Source organism: Entelurus aequoreus, linkage group LG26 (assembly GCF_033978785.1).
Source record: "Entelurus aequoreus isolate RoL-2023_Sb linkage group LG26, RoL_Eaeq_v1.1, whole genome shotgun sequence".
NCBI classification, from domain to species: domain Eukaryota; kingdom Metazoa; phylum Chordata; class Actinopteri; order Syngnathiformes; family Syngnathidae; genus Entelurus; species Entelurus aequoreus.
Window position 1 is genome coordinate 16,709,634 of NC_084756.1, and position 26,149 is coordinate 16,735,782.

The 26,149-nt window shown below is 38.9% G+C and overlaps 3 protein-coding genes across 4 annotated transcripts in view; 2 read left to right on the forward strand and 1 right to left on the reverse strand.

Moving 5' to 3' along the window:
* LOC133643072 (serine incorporator 1-like) overlaps positions 1–12,403 on the forward strand; it is a 46,627-nt gene extending 34,224 nt beyond the window's left edge. For both annotated transcript variants that reach the window (XM_062037482.1, XM_062037483.1), the window contains exons 8-11: positions 1,151–1,352; positions 5,271–5,495; positions 9,909–10,091; positions 12,039–12,403. In XM_062037482.1, coding sequence (XP_061893466.1) covers positions 1,151–1,352; positions 5,271–5,495; positions 9,909–10,044 — 563 coding nt within the window. In that variant the 3' untranslated portion in view covers positions 10,045–10,091; positions 12,039–12,403. The remainder of the gene's footprint in view (positions 1–1,150; positions 1,353–5,270; positions 5,496–9,908; positions 10,092–12,038) is intronic.
* A 908-nt stretch (positions 12,404–13,311) lies between these two features.
* LOC133643078 (EKC/KEOPS complex subunit Tp53rkb-like) lies at positions 13,312–16,547 on the reverse strand. The gene is made up of 2 exons (XM_062037487.1): positions 16,285–16,547; positions 13,312–14,009 (listed from the first exon to the last, which is right to left on the reverse strand). The coding sequence occupies exons 1-2, from the start codon at positions 16,478–16,480 to the stop codon at positions 13,534–13,536; spliced, it is 672 nt and encodes a 223-aa protein (XP_061893471.1). The 5' UTR covers positions 16,481–16,547; the 3' UTR covers positions 13,312–13,533.
* A 1,165-nt stretch (positions 16,548–17,712) lies between these two features.
* Positions 17,713–25,755, forward strand: LOC133643060 (AP-5 complex subunit beta-1-like). Its single transcript, XM_062037471.1, has 3 exons — positions 17,713–17,993; positions 19,556–20,338; positions 23,609–25,755. The coding sequence occupies exons 1-3, from the start codon at positions 17,856–17,858 to the stop codon at positions 25,466–25,468; spliced, it is 2,781 nt and encodes a 926-aa protein (XP_061893455.1). The 5' UTR covers positions 17,713–17,855; the 3' UTR covers positions 25,469–25,755.
* Positions 25,756–26,149: the final 394 nt, after the last annotated feature.

A 26,149-nucleotide genomic window follows, 5' to 3' on the forward strand; every position in this document is an offset into this window, starting at 1 on the left:
TAAAAAAATAGGTCATCAAATAAATAATAAAAATTGATCAAATAAATAAGAAATACATCAAATGATTAAAAAAATATATAAAATGTTAAAAAAATAGGTCGTCAAATGAATAAGGAAAAAAGATCATAAAGTACAGAAAATGTTTCAATGAAATCATTTGAGAGTATATTTACCAAATTTGAATATTGAACAGTTTGATGAACGCCTGCATATGATGTTTAGATTGATGATGTATTTCTGTGTAGATTTAATATACAGTGGTTATGAGTTTGATTGGTTCTGTGACGGAGGTTCCTACCTTGAAAAAACGTCTATTGCGAAAGGCGTCACCCTTTTGAAATGAAAGAAAATGTACTCATTTGGTACTTGCCACCCAAATCATCCCAATTTTAACATGTAACCTTCCTTTTAAAAACAAAACAAACTTTTCGGTAAAAGGAATTGTATGAAAAACAATACAATATATACAATGTAGTACAAACAACTACAGTAGTTTTAAGACGTAATGTAATAATAATGTACAACATTTACGTGGGGGAGTGAACTGCGACGGTGTCTCCTTCCTGTTGCTTCTCTGTCAAACACACCAACTTTCGTGGATAAATGTCCACAAAATGTAGATTCTATTTTTGGCGTTATCGACTCATTCTGCTTCGGTATGGTGCAGACTTGCAGTGATACGCTTCAACTGCTTCACCAAGTTAGCTAGCTACACGCTCTGTCATGTATTTGATGATTTATTTATCTAATTCAATGAATATCAATTCACTTCTTTTTATTACTGTCCTTAACACTCTTTTTCTTCCTTCCTGTGCTTGGAAAACAAAGTTATGTCCGTCTCTAGCTACAAGCTAATTCTAGCGAGTCGGACCGGATGTTTTGGTTGGATTTAATGAGGTTCACTGTGACATTTGGTTGGATTTAATGAGGTTCACTGTGACATTTGCTACGCCAACGAGCGGCATTGAGGCTTGTAACACAAATGTTTGCGCTTACCCTGAAGCATAACAATCTAAAAAAAAAGTTTAAGCTGCGGCACTCGTATATTCCCAAGGGACCACTTAGCAAAGTCACATTTTTGAAGTAGAAATAATGTGACAGCGTTTACAGTATTTTCTTTAACACCATTGCTGGTCTTTTTGATTTCAAGATCGGACATGCAACCCAAGCCTGCTGAGTATCTTTCAGCAGATGGCAGGGCCCACTGTGGCCCCCGTGGAGGTGGACAACCAGACTGCTGTGGTGATCATTGGCACGGAGGAACCCGTCCTCACATCGCCTTACCTGCAGTGGTGGGATGCTCAGAGCATCGTGGGGCTCGCTATATTCGTCTTATGCATCATCTACTCAAGGTGTGTTTACAGTTTGGAAACAGTATTCAATGCAGTATAAACACATGCATAGTGTTTTCTCACTCTTTGTTACCTCCACCGGGGGGTTATTTAACTGTTGCTATGTGTTTTTCTGTTAGTTAGTTACCAAGCAACATAGCTCAAAATGTTATTGCGGATTTTGATAACACCTTTTTTTGTCATATTTCAAAGTTGAAATTCATATATACAGTACATATATCTATAAGGAATTGCATAATTAATCTGCATATATACATAATTAATCAGATATTTTTTTGATTAATCACATGAATTAACTTGTTGTTTTTGACAGCCTATATACAGTTGTGGTCAAAAGTTGACATACACTTGTAAAGAACATAATGTCATGGCTGTCTTGAGTGTCCAATAATTTCTACAAGTCTTTATTTTTTTGTGATAGAGTGATTGGAGCACATACTTGTTGGTCACAAAAAACATTCATGAAGTTTGGTTCTTTTATTAATTTACTATGGGTCTACTGAATATGTGACCAAATCTGCTGGGTCAAAAGTATACATACAGCAATGTTAATATTTGGTTACATGTCCCTTGGCAAGTTTCACTGCAATAAGGCGCTTTTGGTAGCCATCCACAAGCTTCTGGTCGAATTTTTGACCACTCCTCTTGACAAAATTGGTGCAGTTCAGCTAAATTTGTTGGTTTTCTGACATGGACTTGTTTCTTCAGCATTGTTGTAAGTCAGGACTTTGGGAAGGCCATTCTAAAACCTTAAAGGCCTACTGAAATGAATTTGTTTTATTTAAACGGGGATAGCAGATCCATTCTATGTGTGAAGGACTAGAGTGCAGTGCAGGACGTATCTTTTTTCGCTCTGACCGTAACTTAGGTACAAGGGCTCATTGGATTCCACACTTTCTCCTTTTTCTATTGTGGATCACGGATTTGTATTTTAAACCACCTCGGATACTATATCCTCTTGAAAATGAGAGTCGAGAACGCGAAATGGACATTCACAGTGACTTTTATCTCCACGACAATACATCGGCAAAGCACTTTAGCTACGGAGCTAACCTGATAACATCTAAAACCTTAAAGGCCTACTGAAATGAATTTGTTTTATTTAAACGGGGATAGCAGATCCATTCTATGTGTCATACTTGATCATTTCGCGATATTTCCATATTTTTGCTGAAAGGATTTAGTAGAGAACATCGACGATAAAGTTTGCAACTTTTGGTTGCTGATAAAAAAAAGCCTTGCCCCTACCGGAAGTAGCGTGACGTCGCAGGTTGAAAGGCTCCTCACATTTCCCCATTGTTTACACCAGCAGCAAGAGCGATTCGGACCGAGAAAGTGACGATTACCCCATTAATTTGAGCGAGGATGAAAGATTTGTGGATGAGCAACGTGAGAGTGAAGGACTAGAGTGCAGTGCAGGGTGTATCTTTTTTCGCTCTGACCGTAACTTAGGTACAAGGGCTCATTGGATTCCACACTTTCTCCTTTTTCTATTGTGGATCACGGATTTGTATTTTAAACCACCTCGGATACTATATCCTCTTGAAAATGAGAGTCCAGAACGCGAAATGGACATTCACAGTGACTTTTATCTCCATGACAATACATCGGCAAAGCACTTTAGCTACGGAGCTAACCTGATAACATCGGGCTTAACTGCAGATAGAAACAAAAGAAATAAACCCCTGACTGGAAGGATAGACAGAAAATCAACAATACAATTAAACCATGGAAATGTAACTACACGGTTAATGCTTTCCAGCCTGGCGAAGCTTAACAATGTTGTTGCTAACGACGCCATTGAAGCTAACTTAGCTACGGGACCTCACAGAGCTATGCTAAAAACATTAGCTATCCACCTACACCAGCCGGCCCTCATCTGCTCATCAACACCCGTGCTCACCTGCGTTCCAGCGATCGACGGAGCGACGAAGGACTTCACCCGATCATCAATGCGGTCGGCGGCTAGCGTCGGATAGCGCGTCTGCTATCCAAGTCAAAGTCCTCCTGGTTGTGTTGCTGCAGCCAGCCGCTAATACACCGATCCCACCTACAGCTTTCTTTTTTGCAGTCTTCATTGTTCATTAAACAAATTGCAAAAGATTCACCAACACAGATGTCCAGAATACTGTGGGATTTTGCGATGAAAACAGAGCATTTTGTATTGGATACAATGGTGTCCGAATACTTCCGTTTCAACCATTGACGTCACGCGCATACGTCATCATACATAGACGTTTTCAACCGGAAGTTTCGCGGGAAATTTTAAATTGCACTTTATAAGTTAACCCGGCCGTATTGGCATGTGTTGCAATGTTAATATTTCATCATTGATGTATAAACTATCAGACTGCGTGGTCGGTAGTAGTGGGTTTCAGTAGGCCTTTAATTCTAGCCTGATTTAGCCATTTCTTTACCACTTTTGACGTGTGTTTGGGGTCATTGTCCTGTTGGAACACCCAACTGCGCCCAAGACCCAACCTCCGGGCTAATGATTTTAGGTTGTCCTGAAGAATTTGGAGGTAATCCTCCTTTTTTACTCTCTGTAAAGCACCGGTTCCATTGGCAGCAAAACAGGCCCAGTGCATACTACTACCACCACCATGCTTGACAGTAAGAATGGTGTTCCTGGGATTAAAGGCCTCACCTTTTCTCCTCCAAACATATTGCTGGGTATTGTGGCCAAACGGCTCAATTTGTGTTTCATCTGACATCACATGGACAAAAATAAGACCTTCTGGAGGAAAGTTCTGTGGTCAGATGAAACAAAAATGTAGCTGTTTGGCCACAATACCCAGCAATATGTTTGGAGGAGAAAAGGTGAGGCACATATATATGATGCACATCTCGTCAGAACAACAATGTTTCGTTCAAAAGACTGGTTCATAATTTTATATTCTTTTTAAAATTCCACTGGTGGCTACTCGTTTCTATCATGGAAACAATCAGTGGCAGCAACTAGATTGGATCAGAATTTTTCAGATTTACTTGAATAATTCCCGAGAGGGAAAAGCGGTAGAAAATGGATGGATGGAATTAGGAAATACTGTTTGTAAACATACTGTGTACATACATCTACTGATGCCTAGTCTGGACACATCCTCAGTGACCTCTCGTATTCACCGGGTGTTTCGGGTCTCTCAACTGGTTATGCGCCCTCCTCCAAGCGACCCAACTGGGGGTGATCAAATCCCCCGGCTTGTGTCCAGACAGCTAGCTAGCTACCATGACTCCAAGGATCTTCTCTTTCTCTCTCCATCGATGCCCAAAATGCTGGAGGCTCTGACCAAGGAACGGGCTGCAAATCCTCTGCAGCCAACCTCCACAGGGAAACACCTTGCTCTCCAAGCAGCCTGTTGACAGTCGCTGACCAGTCCTGCATACTTGGAGAGCTTACTCTCAAAGGCTTCCTTTCGAAGGCTTCTTCCAGGCGATCTTCCCACAGGACTGTCAGCTCCAAGAGCACAGCTTGTTTGGTGGACTCAGACACAAGGACAATGTCTGGTCACAGGGTGGTGACTGCGATATGGCTGGGGAACTTCAGCTGGTTTTCAAGGTCCACCAACAACTGCCAGTCTCTTGCAGACGTCGGGATGCCTGCTGATGTTTTTCTGGCAGGAGTTGGTGTGTCCCCAGCTCTGACAAAAGCATAGGTTTTCTTGGAGGGGTGGAACTGTTTTGCCCATGCCAGTCCTGCGCTAACGGCTTCAGCGACGGCGATGTAATTTATTAGAATTTATTTTTGTAAATTGAATGAGGTAATGCCATATCTTCAGGCGTTGACAGTAAAATTATTATTTTTTTTAGTTTTAATTTTTCCATTTAGAAGTTCGAAAAAGTTTAAAAAGATTTCAAATTTGATCTTGAAAAATGTGCAGATACCCTGATTATAAAATCACACTGTTGATTTCTCCTCAGCATTCGTTCCTCCAGCACCAGCCAGGTGAACAAACTGACTATGGCCTCCAAAGACTCCACCATCCTGTCAGAGGCTGGAAGTCTGGACTCCTCTGTGGAGACGAGTTTACCGAGGCGTGTGAAGGACAATGAGCAGGACCTGGTCCAATACAGCTACTCCTTTTTTCACTTCATGCTCTTCCTCGCCTCCCTTTACATCATGATGACACTCACCAGCTGGTACAGGTCAGTACGACTCCATCAAGCGCTTTATTCAATCAAATATTTAAAAACAACAATGATCAATAATTTTTATCATGAAGTCAAGCACTAGCAATGACTTTTTTACTACACTTCACAGACTAAAACAAGTATTACGTCTAACTACAACTACAAACCCCAAAACCAGTGAAGTTGGCACGTTTTAACAACACTCAGTAAATGTTTGGGAACTGAAGAAACCAATTTTTGAAGCATTTCAGGTGGAATTAATTCCCCTTCTTGCTTGATGTACAGCTTAAGTTGTTCAACAGTCCGGGGTCTCCGTTGTGGTATTTTAGGCTTCATATTGCGCCACACATTTTCAATGGGAGACAGGTCTGGACTACAGGCAGGCCAGTGTAGTACCCGCACTCTTTTACTATGAAGCCACGCTGTTGTAACACATGGCTTGGCATTGTCTTGCTGAAATAAGCAGGGGCGTTGCTTGGATGGCAACATATGTTGCTCCAAAACCTGTATGTACCTTTCAGCATTAATGGTGCCTTCACAGATGTGTAATTTAACCATGCCTTGGGCACTAATACACCCCCATACCATCACAGATGCTGGCTTTTCAACTTTGCGCCCATAACAATCCATATGGTTCTTTTCCTCTTTGGTCCGGAGGACACGACGTCCGCAATTTCCAAAAACAATTTCAAATGTGGACTCGTCAGACCACAGAACAGTTTTCCACTTTGCATCAGTCCATCTAAGATGGGCTAGGGCCCAGCAAAGCCGGCAGCATTCCTGGGTGTTGTTGATAAATGGCTTTCGCTTTGCATAGTAGAGTTTTAACTTGCACTTACAGATGTAGCGACGATCTGTAGTTACTGACAGTGGTTTTCTGAAGTGGTCCTGAGCCCATGTGGTGATATCCTTTACACACTGATGTCGGTTTTTGATGCAGTACCACCTGAGGGATCGAAGGTCACAGAACATCCCACAGGTGAACAGGCTAATTGGGAACAGGTTGGTGCCATGATTGGGTATAAAAGCAGCTTCCATGAAATGTAATTCACAAACAAGGATGGGGCGAGGGTCACCACTTTGTGAACAAATGCGTGAGAAAATTGTTTAAGAACAACATTTCTCAACCAGCTATTGCAAGGAATTTAGGGATTTCACCATCTACGGTCCGTAATATCATCAAAAGGGTTCAGAGAATCTGCATAAATCACTGCACGTAAGCAGCAAGGCTGAAAACCAACATTGAATGCCCGTGACCTTCTATCCCTCAGGCGGTATCAGTTTGTAAAGGATATCACCACATGGGCTCAGGAACACTTCAGAAAACCACTGTCAGTAACTACAGTCCGTCGCTACATCTGTAAGTGCAAGTTAAAACTCTACTATGCAAAGCGAAAGCCATTCATCAACACCCAGAAACGCCGCTGGCTTCGCTGGGCCTGAGCTCATCTAAGATGGACTGATGCAAAGTGGAAAACTGTTCTGTGGTCTGACACATAACAAATTGTTTTTGGAAACTGTGGACGTCGTGTCCCCTGGACCAAAGAGGAAAAGAACCATCCGGACTGTTATAAGCGAGAAGTTGAAAAGCCAGCATCTGTGATGGTATGGGGGTGTATTAGTGCCCAAGACATGGGTAACTTACACATCTGTGAAGGCACCATTAATGCTGAAAGGTACATACAGGTTTTGGAGCAATATATGTTGCCATCCAAGCAACGTTATTATGGACGCCCCTGCTTATTTCAGCAAGACAATGCCAAGCCACGTGTTACAACAGCTTGGCTTTGAAGTAAAAGAGTGTGGGTACTAGACTGGCCTGCCTGTAGTCCAGACCTGTCTCCCATTGAAAATGTGTGGCGCATTATGAAGCCTAAAATACCACAACAGAGACCCCGGACTGTTGAACAACTTAAGCTGTACATCAAGCAAGAATGGGAAAGAATTCCACCTGAAAAACTTCAAAAATTGGTCTCCTCAGTTCCCAAACGTTTACTGAGTGTTGTTAAAAGGAAAGGCCATGTAACACCGTGGTAAAAATGCCCCTGTGACAACTTGTTTGCAATGTGTTGCTGCTTTTAGATTGTAAGTAAATGATTATTTGCACAAAAAAATCCCAGTTCTATCATTAAATATCTTGTTTCTGCAGTCTATTCAATTGAATATAGGTTGAAAATTATTTGCAAATCATTGTATTCTGTTTTTATTTACCATTTACACAAAGTGCCAACTTCATTGGTTTTGGGTTTTGTACAAAATTAATAGGAGGAGAGGAGTAGAAGAACCTTTCCTGACAAAGTATCATTGACCCTGACTTTCTGGTTTCTGTTTGATAAGAATAAAATACAAACAATATCAAGCCCAGTATCATTGGGCATTTTTCTTGGAGAAAGTTTAAATGGTATCTTCTACCCATTGAGAACAGACACTGGCTGGACCACCACGCATATTTAATGAGCCGCAGGTGACGTCATTGAAATGCAAGCAATAGGGCAGCTGCACAATTATTGGAATTTAAAGGCCTACTGAAATGATTTTTTTTTATTTAAACGGGAATAGCAGATCCATTCTATGTGTCATACTTGATCATTTCGCGATATTGCCATATTTTTGCTGAAAGGATTTAGTAGAGAAAATCGACGATAAAGTTCGCAACTTTTGCTCGCTGATAAAAAAAAGCCTTGCCTGTACCGGAAGTAGCGTGACGTCACAAGAGCTAGTATTCCTCACAATTCCCCATTGTTTACAATGGAGCGAGAGAGATTCGGACCGAGAAAGTGACGATTACCCCATTAATTTGAGCGAGGATGAAAGATTCGTAGATGAGGAACGTTACAGTGAAGGACTTGAGAGGCAGTGATGGACGTATCTTTTTTCGCTCTGACCGTAACTTAGGTACAAGCTGGCTCATTGGATTCCACACTCTCCTTTTTCTATTGTGGATCACGGATTTGTATTTTAAACCACCTCGGATACTATATCTTCTTGAAAATGAGAGTCGAGCACGCGAAATGGACATTTAAAGTGACTTTTATCTCCAAGACAATACATCGGTGACACACTTAGCTACTGAGCTAACGTGTTAGCATCGTTCTCAAATGAAGATAGAAACAAAAGAAATAAACCCCTGACTGGAAGGATAGACAGAAGACCAACAATAATATTAAACCATGGACATGTAACTACACGGTTAAAAATTCTCAGCCTGGTAAGGCTTAACTATGCCGTTGCTAACGACGCTAAGGCTAATTTAGCAACTTAGCAACCGTACCTCACAGAACTATGTACTCTCTCCTTTTTCTATTGTGGATCACGGATTTGTATTTTAAACCACCTCGGATACTATATCCTCTTGAAAATGAGAGTCGAGCATGCGAAATGGACATTCAGTGCCTTTTATCTCCACGACAATACATCGGCGAAACGCTTTAGCTATGAGCTAACGTGATAGCATCGTGCTTTAACTGCATATAGAAACAAAAAAAATAAACCCCTGACTGGAAGGATAGATAGAAAATCAACAATACTATTAAACCGTGGACATGTAAATACACGGTTAATGCTTTCCAGGCTGGCGAAGGTTAACAATGCTGTGCTAACGACGCCATTGAAGCCTACTTAGCAACCGGACCGCACAGAGCTATGCTAAAAACATTAGCTCTCCACCTACGCCAGCCAGCCCTCATCTGCTCATCAACACCCATGCTCACCTGCGTTCCAGCGATCGGCGGAAGGACGAAGGACTTCACCCGATGCGTTTGGCGGCCCGGAGACGTAGGAAGTCAAGGAGAGGTCACCGGCTAGCGCGTCTGCTCTCCAACAAAGTCCTCCTGGTTGTGTTGCTGTAGTCCGCTGCTAATACACCGATCCCACCTACAACAGTCTTCTTTGCAGCCTTCATTGTTCATTAAACAAATTGCAAAAGATGTCCAGAATACTGTGGAATTATGAAATGAAAACAGAGCTTTTTGTATAGGATTCTACGGGGTACCATAACTTCCGTTAAACTGACTACGTCACGCGCATACGTCATCATACCGCGACGTTTCAGCCGGATATTTCCCGGGAAATTTTAAATGTCACTTTATAAGTTAACCCGGTCGTATTGGCATGTGTTGCAATGTTAAGATTTCATCATTGATATATAAACTATCAGACTGCGTGGTCGGTAGTAGTGGCTTTCAGTAGGCCTTTAAATGGCAAAAAAACAAAAAGAAATAAATGGCTATTTTGTTTGCCACAATGAAATGAAGCTGATCGTAGGCAATAATAACATTTAAAAAGCAGACTCAGCTGCATATCAAATCAAGCACTTTCTCAGCCCACACAGGCAAGAAAGCAACAACTTTAGGACTAACAGCTAGACATTCCTATTACGGCAGTTACAGTATGTTGCCATCGGAAGTAGTAAAGTGGTGTTTGTTGTAGTCCAAACGCAGATTACAGCATCAGCAGCAAGTGGCCAGCAGTGTGGGTGAAGATCACGTCCAGCTGGTTGTGTTTGTGTTTGTACATTTGGACCCTGCTGGCTCCCATCATCCTCACCAACAGAGACTTCAGCTGATCCTCCTCAGAATATTCCACACACATCACATGTGGCCATCATGCCAGGTATGCTGCTTGTAGTACTGTTACATTTTCATTCAAACCATAACAGGTCAATTCGCTTCCAAGAATATAAAAATATTGTTTTGTCTTTATGTGACAAACTGAAGATTACGTATTATTACAACATATTTTTCTAAATATTCCAAATATTTATAAAATGTACTTTGGATAACACTTTTTGTTGTCATATTTCAAAGTTGAAGTATATAATAAATTGCACAATTAATCTGCATATATACATGATTAATCAGATATTTTTTTGATTAATCACATGAGTTAACTTGTTTTTGACAGCCTATGTATGTACGGTGTGTGTGTGTGTGTGTGTTATACAACTATAGTATTTATATATATATATATATATATATATATATATATATATATATATATATATATATATATATATATATATATATATATATATATATATATAAAGGGATTTTCCTGAAGAATCCCCTGAAGAGCAGGGAAACCTGCGAAACAGGCTTGTAGGGATAAAATAGTCTGTGTTTTTTCCTAACGTATATTCCGCTTTATCTCGGTATTGAGCACTGTGTAACGGATAAACCACAGAAACCCTGAGTATATACTATATTTATAGTATAATGTATGTATATAGATATACATATGTATAAATGTATGCATATGCATGTATGTATATATACATATATAGTGTAATATGTGTGTGCGTGTGTGTGTATATATATATATATATATATATATATATATATACAGTATATACGTACAGACGTGTGTGTGTATGTATGTATATATATATACTGTATGTGTGTATATGTATATATATGTGTATATAAATGTGTGTGTGTGTATATATATATATATATATATATATATATATATATATATATATATATATATATATATATATATATATATATATATATATAATGTGTGTGTATGTGTATATATATATATATATATGTGTGTGTGTATACATGTGTGTGTGTGTGCGTATGTATATATATATATATATATATATATATATATATATATATATATATATATATATATATATATATATATATATACACACTACCGTTCAAAAGTTTGGGGTCACCCAAACAATTTTGTGGAATAGCCTTCATTTCTAAGAACAAGAATAGACTGTCGAGTTTCAGATGAAATATTCTCTTTTTCTGGCCATTTTGAGCGTTTAATTGACCCCACAAATGTGATGCTCCAAAAACTCAATCTGCTCAAAGGAAGGTCAGTTTTGTAGCTTCTGTAACGAGCTTAACTGTTTTCAGATGTGTGAACATGATTGCACAAGGGTTTTCTAATCATCAATTAGCCTTCTGAGCCAATGAGCAAACACATTGTACCATTAGAACACTGGAGTGATAGTTGCTGGAAATGGGCCTCTATACACCTATGTAGATATTGCACCAAAAACCCGACATTTGCAGCTAGAATAGTCATTTACCACATTAGCAATGTATAGAGTGTATTTCTTTAAAGTTAAGACTAGTTTAAAGTTATCTTCATTGAAAAGTACAGTGCTTTTCCTTCAAAATAAGGACATTTCAATGTGACCCCAAACTTTTGAAAGGTAGTGTATGTGTGTATATATATATATATATATATATATATATATATATATATATATATATATATATATATATATATATATATGTATATGTATGTATATATAAAATTAGGGCTATCAAACAAAAGTTATGTCTATAGTTAACTCTTAATTGTGATTGTTTTATCTTTAAGTTTAGCTTTTAAACAAATAATTTTCAAGTTTTTAATACTATCAACATGGGACTAAACAATGTGTGTGCTTTATGCGATTGTTTGCTTATTAAACATTATGCTTTTTGTAAACAGCCAAATATAAAATGCATACAGCCTTTTACTGACACACACTAACTCACAATAACAAACATACTGTCTAACACACTTTTCTGATTATTTCTTCATCAGCTGGAACACTGCTGCCTTCCCCCAGTGCAGCCTGCACTGAGGTCAGTTTCTTTCAGTTTCAGAAAATATTGACCTACTTTTTTTTGCATCCTAACAATATTTGACTCTTTGTCGACCATTGAATACCGTAGTCTCACATTCTACTTTTTAACGCTGCTCTTTGTTTTATACTTTTTATTTTCTGTACATTACAGCAAACTTCTCACGCAGAACTTTATTATTATTAATATGTATTACATATCACATGCTTGCCCTTAATAGAAATTGTAACCATTTGTCAAATATATGCGCATGTTTTCAAATAATTTCTGCCGTAATTATGCTTGAAAACAACTAATTGTTTGTAAATAAATGTCTTCACACAACCACTTACCATGAGTGAAATTATGTTTTGGTAACATTTGGTATATTTTCCCTGCCTAAGGAACCACACAGCCATGTACACTTATGAACACAACTCAATTCATATTTATGCATACAATCATTATTGTCCGCTTGGAAATTATTCCGTGTAAAAGTCGGTCTAGTGTTCTTCACGGAAGGTCCTGGAAGGACAGTAAAAACTACAAATCACATAGACAATCAGTTATTTTATGTACTAATTAGTTGATGAATGATCAATGCCATCAGTGCCAGGACAGTGGAGCCAACCTACTCTGGTCGATGACGCCCCCAAGTGGCTAGAAACTATATTGCAAGTATACGCTTCTTTGATAACATTCACATTTAATACAATTCTTGCCATGAAGTAATTGACTTCATTTTCTATATTGTACTGTCCTTTATACATATGTACGTCTGTATGAATATATATATATAGTAATTGTCTGTATATATAATAAATTCTATGTATATATATATATGCATATTTGTGTATGCATGCATGTATATATATATATATATGCATATATGTATGCATGCATATGTATATATATGTATGCGTAAATATGTATATATATATGTCTATGAGTAAATATATGCATATGATTATGTATGTATATATTTACATATGCATATATATAATTATTTAATATGTAAATTACATATGGTAAATGGGTTGTACTTGTATAGCGCTTTTCTACCTATAAGTGTATGCATATATAATATGTATGTATATGTGTATATATATAAAATAAAATCCCCTGACAAGCATGGAATCCTGCAGAACAGGCTTGTAGGGATGATATAGCCTCTTGTGTTTTTTCCTGACCTAAAGTATATATGTATATAAATATATATAGTTGCCATCTATTTTACTCATATTGACAAATAGTATGGTGCCTTCTTTTTTTATTCATAGTGAAATACTTACATTTGTACAATTTGCTTTTAAAAAGTCGTATTTTCAGATGTATTACATAATGATTACATAAACAATAAAACATGAAGCAAAGTTTGTTAAATAAAAAGCATGGAGTCTGCAACTGAATATGATATTTGTACAGTTATGACTGTTGTGGTGTTATGATAAAGTAACAAGAATAAAAGTTCCTTGTCATCCAACCATGGATCGTTTTCTACCTCTTAATCGGACCTCGTCCAGCTTTTTTAGGACAGCTGCAGACTTTTTGGAAGAAGCTGCGTACTTCTTCAGCATCCTGCTGAATATTTCTTCTGTGTTGGGATGAGAACTGAGGAATGCTTTTTCCAGCACATACAAATCCACACCTTTGTCTTCTGGAAGAGCCGAGATGGAACTGAGACCGAAGTCGATGAGGACCAGCTCGGTCTCTGCGTGTCCATCAGGACGTCTCAGCAGCATGTTGGACGTGGTCAGGTCTCCGTGGACCACGTCCTCGTCGTGCATTCTGGCCAACATCTGACCCATTTTCTCAGCCAGACTCTCCAGGGCCATGTCGGCAGCGCAGGACGAGGCGATGTGCTCGCACACTGTGGAGCTATCTTGGATTTCCTCCAGGAAGATGCGGTGAGATGTGTAGTCCACAAAGTAGACCGCAGGAGCACATATGCCTGATGACGACAAAACATTACCTTCAATTCCCACTTTAATGAGGAGTCCTTTTGGAATGGAACTTTGCTGTCATTGCACTTAACAAGTACAATGACATTACATTTTCACTACAGGCCCATTCAAGGGAGGCTCAGTTTGAGACCAGGAAAAAAAAAACAATTCCTAAACTGGGGAAAAAAGAGGAACGCTGATGGATCACCACAAGGGCGGCAAACTGTTTTAGTGCTAGTTTCATGAGGGTAAATAAGTAGTTTTAGTACTAGTTTCATGAGGGTAGATAAGTAGTTTTAGTACTAGTTTCATGAGGGTAAATAAGTAGTTGAAGTACTAGTTTCCTGAAGGTAAATAAGTAGTTTTAGTACTAGTTTCATGAGGGTAGATAAGTAGTTTTAGTACTAGTTTCATGAGGGTAAATAAGTAGTTGAAGTACTAGTTTCCTGAAGGTAAATAAGTAGTTTTAGTGCTGGTTTCATGAGGGTAAATAGGTAGTTTTAGTACTAGTTTCATGAGGGTAAATAAGTAGTTTTAGTATTAGTTTCCATCCATCCATCCATTTTCTACCGCTTATTCCCTTCGGGGTCGCTGGAGCCTATCTCAGCTACAAGGTAAATCAGTAGTTTTAGTACTAGTGTAATGAGGGTAAATAGGTAGTTTTAGTGATAGTTTCATGAAGGTATAAGTAGTTTTAGAACTACTTTCCTGAAAGTATATAAGTAGTTTTAGTACTAGTTTCATGAAGGTATATAAGTAGTTTTAGTACTAGTTTCACTAGGGTAAATAAGTAGCTTTAGTAATATAGTTTCATTAGGGTAAATAAGTAGTTTTAGTCCTAGTTTCATGAAGGTAAATAAGTAGTTTTATTACTAGTTTCATGAAGGTAAATAAGTAGTTTTAGTACTAGTTTCATGAAGGTATATAAGTAGTTTTAGTGCTAGTTTGATTAGGGTAAATAAGTATCTTTAGTAATAGTTTCATTCGGGTAAATGAGTAGTTTTAGTCCTAGTTTCATGAAGGTAAATAAGTCGTTTTAGTACTAGTTTCCTTAAGGTAAATACGTAGTTTTAGTACTAGTTTCATGAGGGTAAAGAAGTAGCTTTAGTGATAGTTGCAGTAGGGTAAATAAGTAGTTTTAGTACTAGTTTCATGAAGGTAAATAAGTAGTTTTAGTCTAGTTTCATGAAGGTATATAAGTAGTTTTAGTACTAGTTTCAATAGGGTAAATAAGTAGCTTTAGTAATAGTTTAATTAGTGTAAAAAAGTAGTTTTAGTCCTAGTTTCATTAGGGTAAATAAGTCGTTTTAGTACTAGTTTCATTTGGGTAAATAAGTAGTTTAAGTAATAGTTTCATTAGAGTAAATATGTAGTTATAATCATACTTTAATGAGAGTACAATGAAAATTATAGTAGTTATAGCACTATTTTCATGAAGTAAACAGAGTTTTCGTACTAGTTTCATGAGGGAAAATAGTTTTTATATTAGTTTTATGAGGGTAAATAAGTAGCTTTAGCAGTAGTTTCGTGAGGGTGAATTTAGTAGTTTTAGTCCTAGTTTCATGAAGGTAAATACGTAATTTTGGTATTAGTTTCACAAAGGCATATTACTAGTTTCATGAGGGTAAATAGTAGTTTTAATTAGTTTCATGAGGGAAAATAGTTGTTATACGAGTTTCATGAGGGTAAATTGTTTAGTACTAGTTTCATGAGAGTAAATTGTAGTTTTAATTAGTTTCATGAGGGTAAATAAATTGTTTAGTACTAGTTTCATTAGGGTGAATTTAGTAGTTTGAGTACTAGTTTCATAAAGGTAACTCAGTTGTTTTAGTCTTAGTTTCATAATGGTAAATAATTTGAGTACTTTTAGTACTAGTTTCATGAGGATAACTAAGTGGTTTTACTACTAGTTTCATGGAGGTAAATAAGTAGTTTGAGTAAAAGTTTTATTAGGGTAAGTTTGAAGTTTTAGTCATGAGGGTAAAATAAGTTGAAATAAATAGGTCAAATTAGTTATAGCATTAGTTTCATGAGGATACATTCGTAAATATAATACTAGTTTCGCGAGGGTAATAAATGAGTAGTTTTAGTTGGTAATATTAGTTTGAGCCATAGTTTCATGAGTGTAAATAGCGTAATGTGCGCATGGGTGAAATAATGTTATTAATAGTTTCAAGAGGGTAAATAAATACTTTTAGAACAAGTTTCAAGAAGATAAATGAGTATTTTGAGTCCTACTTTAATGGTAAAGAGTGTAAATAAATAAATGTATGCAGTACTCGCCTGCTCTCCGACATCTAAGAATGGCTCGAACTTCTTGTACCGTCCTTCGGTGCGTGAGTTTTTCCTCCAGAACTGGATGTCTGTAACGTTTTTGGAATCTTTCTTTTACAATTGTCGGCCTCCCTAAAAATATAGTTTTGTATATCCGCGCTTCAGCGCCTTGCTTTAATAATTCCATTTTGCTAGCACCCTCCATTAGCCACAAGCTGCTGCTACTTTCCGTTTTTACTTCCGGTTGCGTGTACCGGATGTCTCCGTGGAAGTTTTTTCCTTCACTAAACTGATCCAGTGGCATAATGAAATCATAAATATGTAATGAAATGCTTTGGGATTTTTTTTCTCTTTATTTAAACAAGTTTGAAAACGACGTTTGCGACCACTGCTAATGACAGAAGCTAGCGGTTGCTTGTCTTTAAATACATTTTATTTTGTAGGTTACGGTAAGGGTTTGTCAGTTTTCATTAATTGTAAACAAAACAATAAATTGTTTTGTAAAAGTGTTTAAAAAATCAACAATATATCACAAAGACGGGCGCACTGGAGCAGCCGTCACGGCAAATTGCTTCCCTCTACAAAAACCTTCCCTCCCCCATTTACTTCCGTGGTCATGTTTCCTCTTACGTCATTGACAGCGATCGATAGCACTTCGGCTTTGACTGCCCGTCGCTGGAATGATACTTCGTCTTTGACAGCTGCTGGAATCTGAAGAAATCGATTATTGTTTTTTTTTGTACAGGCGCGAAACAAGACAGTCGCGTGCAGGTTAAGGACCCCCGGCAACTTTGTGATTTTATTGGACGCAGCCCCGGAAGTAAATGGGGGAGGGAAGGTTTTTGTAGAGGGAAGAAATTTGGCGTGACACAGCCATACTAAGCGACGTGCCTACTTGGCAGCCATCTTGGTGGGGGCTAAGTTTCCATCATTAGGGCAATGCATATGTATTGAACATAAATTATAACGCACAAAAGAACACATCTTTATTATTACCCCAAAAGATGACACCTTAATTTGGTGAATATATGATGTGCGCAAAGCTTTAGTTGTAAATAACTTAATTATTTCCCAATTTACAAGTGTAGTTATTTTGCATGTTACATTGGAATCGCTGGAAGACAATGCAGTAACCATTTTAGACCACAAAATGACAGCTGTTCACAACTGACTTTTTATACCGCCCTAAAAAGAAGAAGAAAACACGCGCGTTTACACTGACAGGGTTTTTGGGGAAATCAGCCTAAAATATAAAAACAAAATCACATCATTGAGTTTATCAGAAAAAATAAGTTGTATAATTTAATAAATTTCAATTGTAATATTTTATTCATTTTTAAAATTATTTTCTCTTTTTTTTTTGGTCAAATCTGCGGATCACACTTATGTCCAGTTGGTGGCGCTAATGCGCCTTAAATTGGCTTGCCAACTGCCAATAAAGCCAACGAAGAAGAGAACGCGGAAAAAGTGCTGATCGTCGATAAAGTAACAACAAACAACGTACATGTTGTGTTATCTACACGCCACGTGTTTAATAGTAGACGTTTGGACATCAAATAAGTAGAGTATTTTAGTTTGTGATGGCGGACAATTGGACGAATAGAATTGCTGCTTTCTTTCGTAGTCCTTGTATGTTTATTTCTTCATCATCAGCAGATATTTTCTTAGCGGAACTACTTCATGAACTCCGAGATGACAAAGTCAACTACATTACTAAAGTAAGTCTTATCGGAAAAAAAATAAAAATACTGGGTGTGCATTTGAATATACTATATGTATGTATGTATACATCTTTGTATGTATACTTATGTATTATATATACTTAATACTATACATACTTATGTACTGTATGTATATATCTATGTAAGTATGTACTGTATGTATATATATATATGTATGTACTGTAGGTATACATGTATGTATGTACTGTATGTATATACATACTTATGTACTGTATGTATATATCTATGTAAGTATGTACTGTATGTACTGTATATATATATATATATATATATATATATATATATATATATATATATATACTGTATGTATGTACACTACCGTTCAAAAGTTTGGGGTCACCCAAACAATTTTGTGGAATAGCCTTCATTTCTAAGAACAAGAATAGACTGTCGAGTTTCAGATGAAAGTTCTCTTTTTCTGGCCATTTTGAGCGTTTAATTGACCCCACAAATGTGATGCTCCAGAAACTCAATCTGCTCAAAGGAAGGTCAGTTTTGTAGCTTCTGTAACGAGCTAAACTGGTTTCAGATGTGTGAACATGATTGCACAAGGGTTTTCTAATCATCAATTAGCCTTCTGAGCCAACGAGCAAACACATTGTACCATTAGAACACTGGAGTGATAGTTGCTGGAAATGGGCCTCTAAACACCTATGTAGATATTGCACCAAAAACCAGACATTCGCAGCTAGAATAGTCATTTACCACATTAGCAATGTATAGAGTGTATTTCTTTAAAGTTAAGACTAGTTTAAAGTTATCTTCATTGAAAAGTACAGTGCTTCTCCTTCAAAAATAAGGGCATTTCAATGTGACCCCAAACTTTTGAACAGTAGTGTATATACTGTATGTGATTGTCTATGAATGTACATAATGTATGTATATATGTATGTACTGTATGTGTATATATATATATACTTATGTACTGTATGTATATATCTATGTAAGTATGTACTGTATGTATGTATCTATGTATGTATATATATGTATGTACTGTATGTATGTATTATATATCTTTGTATGTATGTACTAGTCTGTATGTATATATGTACTGTATGTATATATATGTATATAATGTATGTATATACAGGTATATGTATGTACAGTGTGTGTATATATGTATATATCTTTGAAGAAACAAGTCCATGTCAGAAAACCAACACATTTAGCTGAACTGCACCAATTTTGTCAAGAGGAGTGGTCAAAAATTCAACCAGAAGCTTGTGGATGGCTACCAAAAGCGCCTTATTGCAGTGAAACTTGCCAAGGGACATGTAAGCAAATATCAACATTGCTGTATGTATACTTTTGACCCAGCAGATTTGGTCACATTTTCAGTAGACCCATAATAAATTCATAAAAGAACCAAACTTCATCAATGTTTTTTGTGACCAACAAGTATGTGCTCCAATCACTCTATCACAAAACAATAAGAGTTGTAGAAATGATTGGAAACTCAAGACAGCCATGACATTATATTCTTTACAAGTGTATGTAAACTTTTGACCACAACTGTATATATTTGTCATCCACCTCAGATTCTCCTGCTGTCGCCGCTATGCGAGCATCCGTCCCTCCTTTGCTCCTCCCAATCTGTCGGTGAGGAGACAGTCTTGGAGCTCCTGTCTCTTTTTGTCCAGTGTCCGCCCAAATGTCCGGCGTATCGCACCCACCTCCTCATCGCCCTCACCTCCGTCTTCATCTGCACCTTCTGTGTGAGCCGAGAAGGTCAGCTCTGTGAGGACTTCCTGGACGTGCTCCTTCAGATGGTGCAGGACACGTCCGACTTGCCAGCCGACCCTTTGCTGAAAGCCACAGCGAGCGAATGCCTGCGAGAGATGGAGGCGTGCTGTCCAGGACTCCTGTCTCAGCATCTGGAGCTGCTCGCTGGACTTGGGACGAAAGAAAGTTCCAGACTTCACCAGCCTTACGCGGGACTTCATACTCTGGTGTTGAGGAATTGTGTGTATAGACTGGCCCTAGACCCCGCATGTGGCGACGAGCATCTGCAAGCACTGTTGGGGGTAAATGCATTTCCCAGCCCGGAAGCAGAGCAGGAAGTGGTAGGAACGAACAAAGACTTGGTCATCTTGTCCTCCCTCCTCATGGACCACATGGACACCGTGCCCGTTCTTCAGGTGGGGCGAGACTGCAAGGATCTGCGCTGCGTCTTGTCTTCCATCCTGGAGAATAGTTTCCTTTTCACGCCGCTGTGTCAGGCGACGACTCTCCACAGACTGATGGAGGTGGTTGCCATGGTGCCGGCTGTCCCGCCGTCCATATTCAGGTCTCAGCTGCTGCGGCTGCTCGGCACCAGTGAGGTTTGTATTCTTTGGTAACATCTTCAGCATTCCTTTGCTTTTTACCAACACGTTTAAGTGCCAAACACCCAAGTTTTTATTGCTGTGGTTTTAAGTGGTGTCCGTTATCTTCTATCGGACTGATAAATAAATAAGTACTTTTAGTACTTGTTTCATTAGGGTAAATAAGTAGTTTTAGTACTAGTTTCTTGAAGGTAAATAAGTAGTTTTAGTACTAGTTTCATTAGGGTAAATAAGTAGTTTTAGTACTAGTTTCATTAAGGTAAATAAGTAGTTTTAGTACTAGATTCATTAGGGTAAATAAGTAGTTTAAGTAATACTTTCATTAGGGTAAATAAGTAGTTTTAGTACTAGTTTCATGAGGGTGAATAAGTAGCTTTACTAATATTTTCATTAGAGTAAATACGTAGGTAAAGTTATAGTTTTAAGTTTTAGTAGTTATAGCACTATTTTCATGAAGTAGTTTTCGTACTAGTTTTATGAGGGTAAATAAGTAGTTTCATGAAGGTATAGTACCAGTTTCATGAGGGAAAATAGTTTTTATACTAGTTTCATGAGGGTAAATAAGTAGTTTTAGTACTAGTTTCATGAAGGTAAATAAGTAGTTTTAGTACTAGTTTCATGAAAGTAAATAAGTAGTTTTAGTAGTAGTTTCATGAGGGTAAATAAGTAGCTTTAGTAATAGTTTCAATAGGGTAATTAAGTAGTTTTAATAATAGTTTCATCAGGGTAAATATGTAGTTTTAATCATAATTTTGTGAGGGTAAAATTAAAGTTATAGTAGTTATAGCACTATTTTCATGAAGTAAATACGAGTTTTAGTACTAGTTAGATGAGGGTAAATAGGTAGTTTCATGAAGGTATAGTACTAGTTTCATGAGGGAAAATAGTTATTATACTAGTTTCATGAGGGTAAATAAGTAGTTTTAGTACTAGTTTCATTAGGGTAAATAAATAATTTTAGTACTAGTCTCATTAAGGTAAGTAAGTAGTTTTAGTACTAGTTTCATTAGGGTAAATAAGTAGTTTTAGTTCTAGTTTCATTAAGGTAAATAAGTAGTTTTAGTACTAGTTTCAGTAAGGTAAATAAGTAGCTTTAGTAATAGTTTCATTTGGGTAAATAAGTAGCTTTAGTAATAGTTTCATTTGGGTAAATAAGTAGTTTAAGTAGTAGTTTCCTTAGAGTAAATATGTAGTTTTAATCCTACTTTCATGAGGGTAAAATGAAAGTTATTGTAGTTATAGCACTATTTTCATGAAGTAAATACGGAGTTTTCGTACTAGTTTCATGAGGGTAAATAAGTAGTTTCATGAAGGAAAATTGTTTTTATACTAGTTTCATGAGGGTAAATAAGTAGTTTTAGTAATAGTTTCATTAGGGTAAATATGTAGTTTTAATCATAATTTAATGAAGGTAAAATGAAAGTTACAGTAATTATAGCACTATTTTCATGAAGTAAATACAGTTTTCGGACTAGTTTTATGAGGGTAAATAGGTAGTTTCATGAAGGTATAGTACTAGTTTCATGAGGGAAAATAGTTTTTATACTAGTTTCATGAGGGTAAATAAGTAGTTTTAGCAGTAGTTTAAATTGATTAAATGCATGGAAATGTGTGCAAAACTGGAAACTTATGTTCCAGTTTTGCACACACAAAGTAGAGGAGCTGGTCAGATCTCTAAGGGATTAGGCTTCCTGCAGTCAGTCAAATTTTAAAACTGTCTTAATTTACAATAAATACATCGATTATCAAAGTTCACTAATCAATTTTATAATCGACCATGCCCGAATTGCGATGCATCTAAAAATCGATTATTTACCTCACCTCGACAACTTACTGTAAAACAAAACTGTAACACTGTTATTTTTACGTTAACATTCTTGCGTACACTACCGTTCAAAAGTTTGGGGTCACATTGAAATGTCCTTATTTTTGAAGGAAAAGCACTGTACTTTTCAATGATGATAACTTTAAACTAGTCTTAACTTTAAAGAAATACCCTCTATACATTGCTAATGTGGTAAATGACTACCGGTATTCTAGCTGCAAATGTCTGGTTTTTGGTGCAATATCTACATAGGTGTATAGAGGCCCATTTCCAGCATTTCCAGAAGCTACAAAACTGACCTTCCTTTGAGCAGATTGAGTTTCTGGAGCATCACATTTGTGGGGTCAATTAAACGCTCAAAATGGCCAGAAAAAGAGAACTTTCATCTGAAACTCGACAGTCTATTCTTGTTCTTAGAAATGAAGGCTATTCCACAAAATTCTTTGGGTGACCCCAAACTTTTGAACGGTAGTGTGTATATATATATATATATATATATATATATATATATATATATATATATATATATATATATATATGATATATATATGAAATACTCGAGTTGGTGAATTCTAGCTGTAAATATACTCCTCCCCTCTTTACCACACCCCACCCCACCCCCCACCTCTCGGAATCGGAGGTCTCAAGGTTGGCAAGTATGCACTACTGAAACACTCTCATACACATTACTGAAATGTTTTCCTCTCACACACACTACTGAAACACTCTCATACACACTACTGAAATGTTTTCCTCTCACACACACTACTGAAACACTCTCATACACACTACTGAAACACTCTAATACACCCAACTGAAATGTTTTCCTCTCACACACACTACTGAAACACTCTCATGCACACTACTGAAACACTCATACACACTGCTGAAACACTCTCATACAAACTACTGAAACACTATCATACACACTACTGAAATGTTTTCCTCTCACGCACACTACTGATACACTCTCATACACACTACTGAAATGTTTTCCTCTCACACACACTACAGAAACACTCATACACACTACTGAAACACTTTCATACACTAAACTAAAATGTTTTCCTCTCACACACACTACTGAAACACTCTCATACACACTACTGAAAAGTTTTCCTCTCACACACACTACTGAAATACTCTCATACACACTACTGAAATGTTTTCATCTCTTTCAATAGTGTGTATGAGAGTGTTTCAGTAGTGTGTGTGAGAGGAAAACATTTCAGTTGTTTATGTGAGAGGTAATTCTGAATAATGTCCCTAAAGGCCCCCTCATGATAATTTGTGGTTGATTTTGCATAAATTAGCGAGATCATGACTTCCTGGAGGGACTAATTACTTTACTGAACACCCTTGATTGTCCTTTCAAAGCCTGCAAGTGTACCACAGTTTGGAGCGTGCTCCAATCCGACTGACATTAAACATCCTGCTTCCAGGTGTGTCTTCTCCACAGCACCCTGCTGATGAAGTGCGCGTACACGGACAGCCTGTTCAGCACCGACGATGAAGCATTCCTCCTGAAGCGTTTGGTCGTTCTCTCCCAACATCCGCTGCTCAAGAAACCCGAGAAGCTTTTCTTCATGGACTACATTTTGCATTTCCCCGAGAACCGGCCCATCGGCTGTGGGAGCGGTCCGGAAAGCGTCCCCGTGCTGCTGACGCCCCACTTGGGCAGCACTCTGGCGCCCACCGTGCTGGACGACGACGCTTACATGCTGGCGCGCTTCAACCTGCTGGCGCTGATCTACCAGGAGGAAGACGGCGGCGAGGAGAGCAAGGGGATGTTGTATCTCCACCAGCACGTCACCTCGCTCCTCCGCCTCGTGGAAAAAGGATGCGGCAGAGAGATGGCGGTCACCTTTTTTCGCGCCATTTTCCTGTTTCTCGTCTACTTTTGTCCCGTGGGGAAGTACTCTCGCAGCATCGCAGATCAACTCTGCGAGCTGTATCGGCGTCGACCGCGCCTGGCGCCAAACATCATTAACTTGGCCGACCGGACGGTTGACGTGTTCCCCGAATGCCGCTGGGCTGCGCGGCTGTGCAGGGCCCTGCAGGGAGCCATCGTTGAGGCTCCGCCCTCTCACTTGACCTCGCAAGACCTCACCTGGCACCTGAAGGTGTTGGCTCGGGTGGCGGAGGAAGACCAAATCCCTCAGCGACGCACCCTCAGCCTTCTTTCCGCTATGCTCACAGCACCATCGTCGCCGCTGCGGACGAGTGCGAACTGGCGTCTGGGAAACGCCATGCTGGATGTTTGCCGGCGCCTGATGACACACGCCAGCCTGAGCTCGCTGTTCGTCCCTCTGGCCGACATCCTGCAGCGCCTGGCGGGTTGCTACGGCGACTCGGACATCGAGGATCACGCCCGGCTGTACTACACCCTCCTGACGAGTCTGAGCAAGGAGAAGATGTCCGGTGTCGTGGCGCGGGGTGCGCGGGAGGAGGGCCAGCAGACCAAGCAGCGCTCGCTGTCCTGCATCATGGCGGACGGCGAGAAGCTGAGCGTTCACCCGACCTATCAAGACGTGTTCAGGCTGGAGGAGGTAAGAAACCAAAGCCACCTAGAAGGGGAGTCGTTTCCCGAGCGGACAGACGGCGCTTCAGGACTTGAAGCCTACAGAGATCAATTCAAGGATCCTCGCTTTGGCTCTCAGCTGTCCTTGTTCTATCATCTCCGCCCACTTCCCAGCATGCCCTGCTTCCATCAGCTCTTCAGCATCCGCCTGCACTTCAGCTTCCGGGACCATCCCTGCCAAGACCTCGGCGACCTCCATGTCCCCTGCCTGTTGGCGGGGACGACATCTCCCGTGGTGAAGCTCAGGCTGAAGCCCAGGTTGCCAGTCCCCACCGTCCTCCGCGCCAGCGCTCTGTTCAGCACCTCCAACGGTCTAACTTGGCACACGTCCCTGCCAGACGTCCACGTGGTCCTTCAGCAGACCCTGAGACCTCTGCCCGTCCCCGACACTTGGCCCCCAGCAGACAAGCTGAGTGTATTTGAGAGCCTGTGGGAGGAAATCAGCCAGGAACAGAAAGAAGATGCCAGGAGCTTGTTTTGTTGCCAGATGCAACCAAAGGAAGTGGAAGCTTTGGTGCAGAAACATCTGCTCCCCTTTGTCGTATCGGACCTTTCTGAGCAGGCCAAAGTCCGCTTGCTCTTTTTCATTCCGCCACAGTTTCACATCCTGATGAAAGTGGCGTCAGAAGAAGACGCCGTCCACTTCAATATTGCCACGGATAACTGGCGGCTGCTGCCTCACGTGACCTCCTTTCTGTGCACTTTGACCGCCAGTCCATGAAACCCTTACTACTCAGTGACTGAACAACAACAACTTCTTCTGTAGGGATCAAAAATCTCTTGTCACACAAAATCAGCCATCCTGAAAACATTTTAGAAGCCTTGACACTGTGACACTTCACAGCGTGACAGATAGCGTGTCCCGATTTGATATTCGTGTCGATATCAGCAGAAAGCGCAAGTATCGGATCATCTGGGCTTGCATGTCAAATACAAGCAGTTTCCTAGTGCGTAGCTGGACAACCAGCTAACATCCAAATCTCCAATAAACACACACGTTTAATCTTTTCTTCTTAGTTAAGTCATTTACAAAAGGTAATCATGGTAGGCTCACAGCTACACAACAGCTAAGCACACCATGGTGCAAGCTAGAAATGCCTAATAAGGGTCTTTTTTTAACAACATTGCAGTCTAAAATGTGTCAATATAAACAAGTATCAAATAATTATAGTCGCGTAATACTTACACATACAAGCTCTTTATGGGAAAAAGCATATTAGAACGTATCAAGTAACAAACGTGTCCGCATCATTCAATATACTGCGACATGAGCGCAACTTAATACATTGTTGTGGTCACGAGGTGTCGCCAAAAAATTATAATAATAATAATAATTACCATATTTTTCGGAGTATAAATCGCACCGGCCGAAAATGCATAATAAAGAAGGGAAAAAACATAT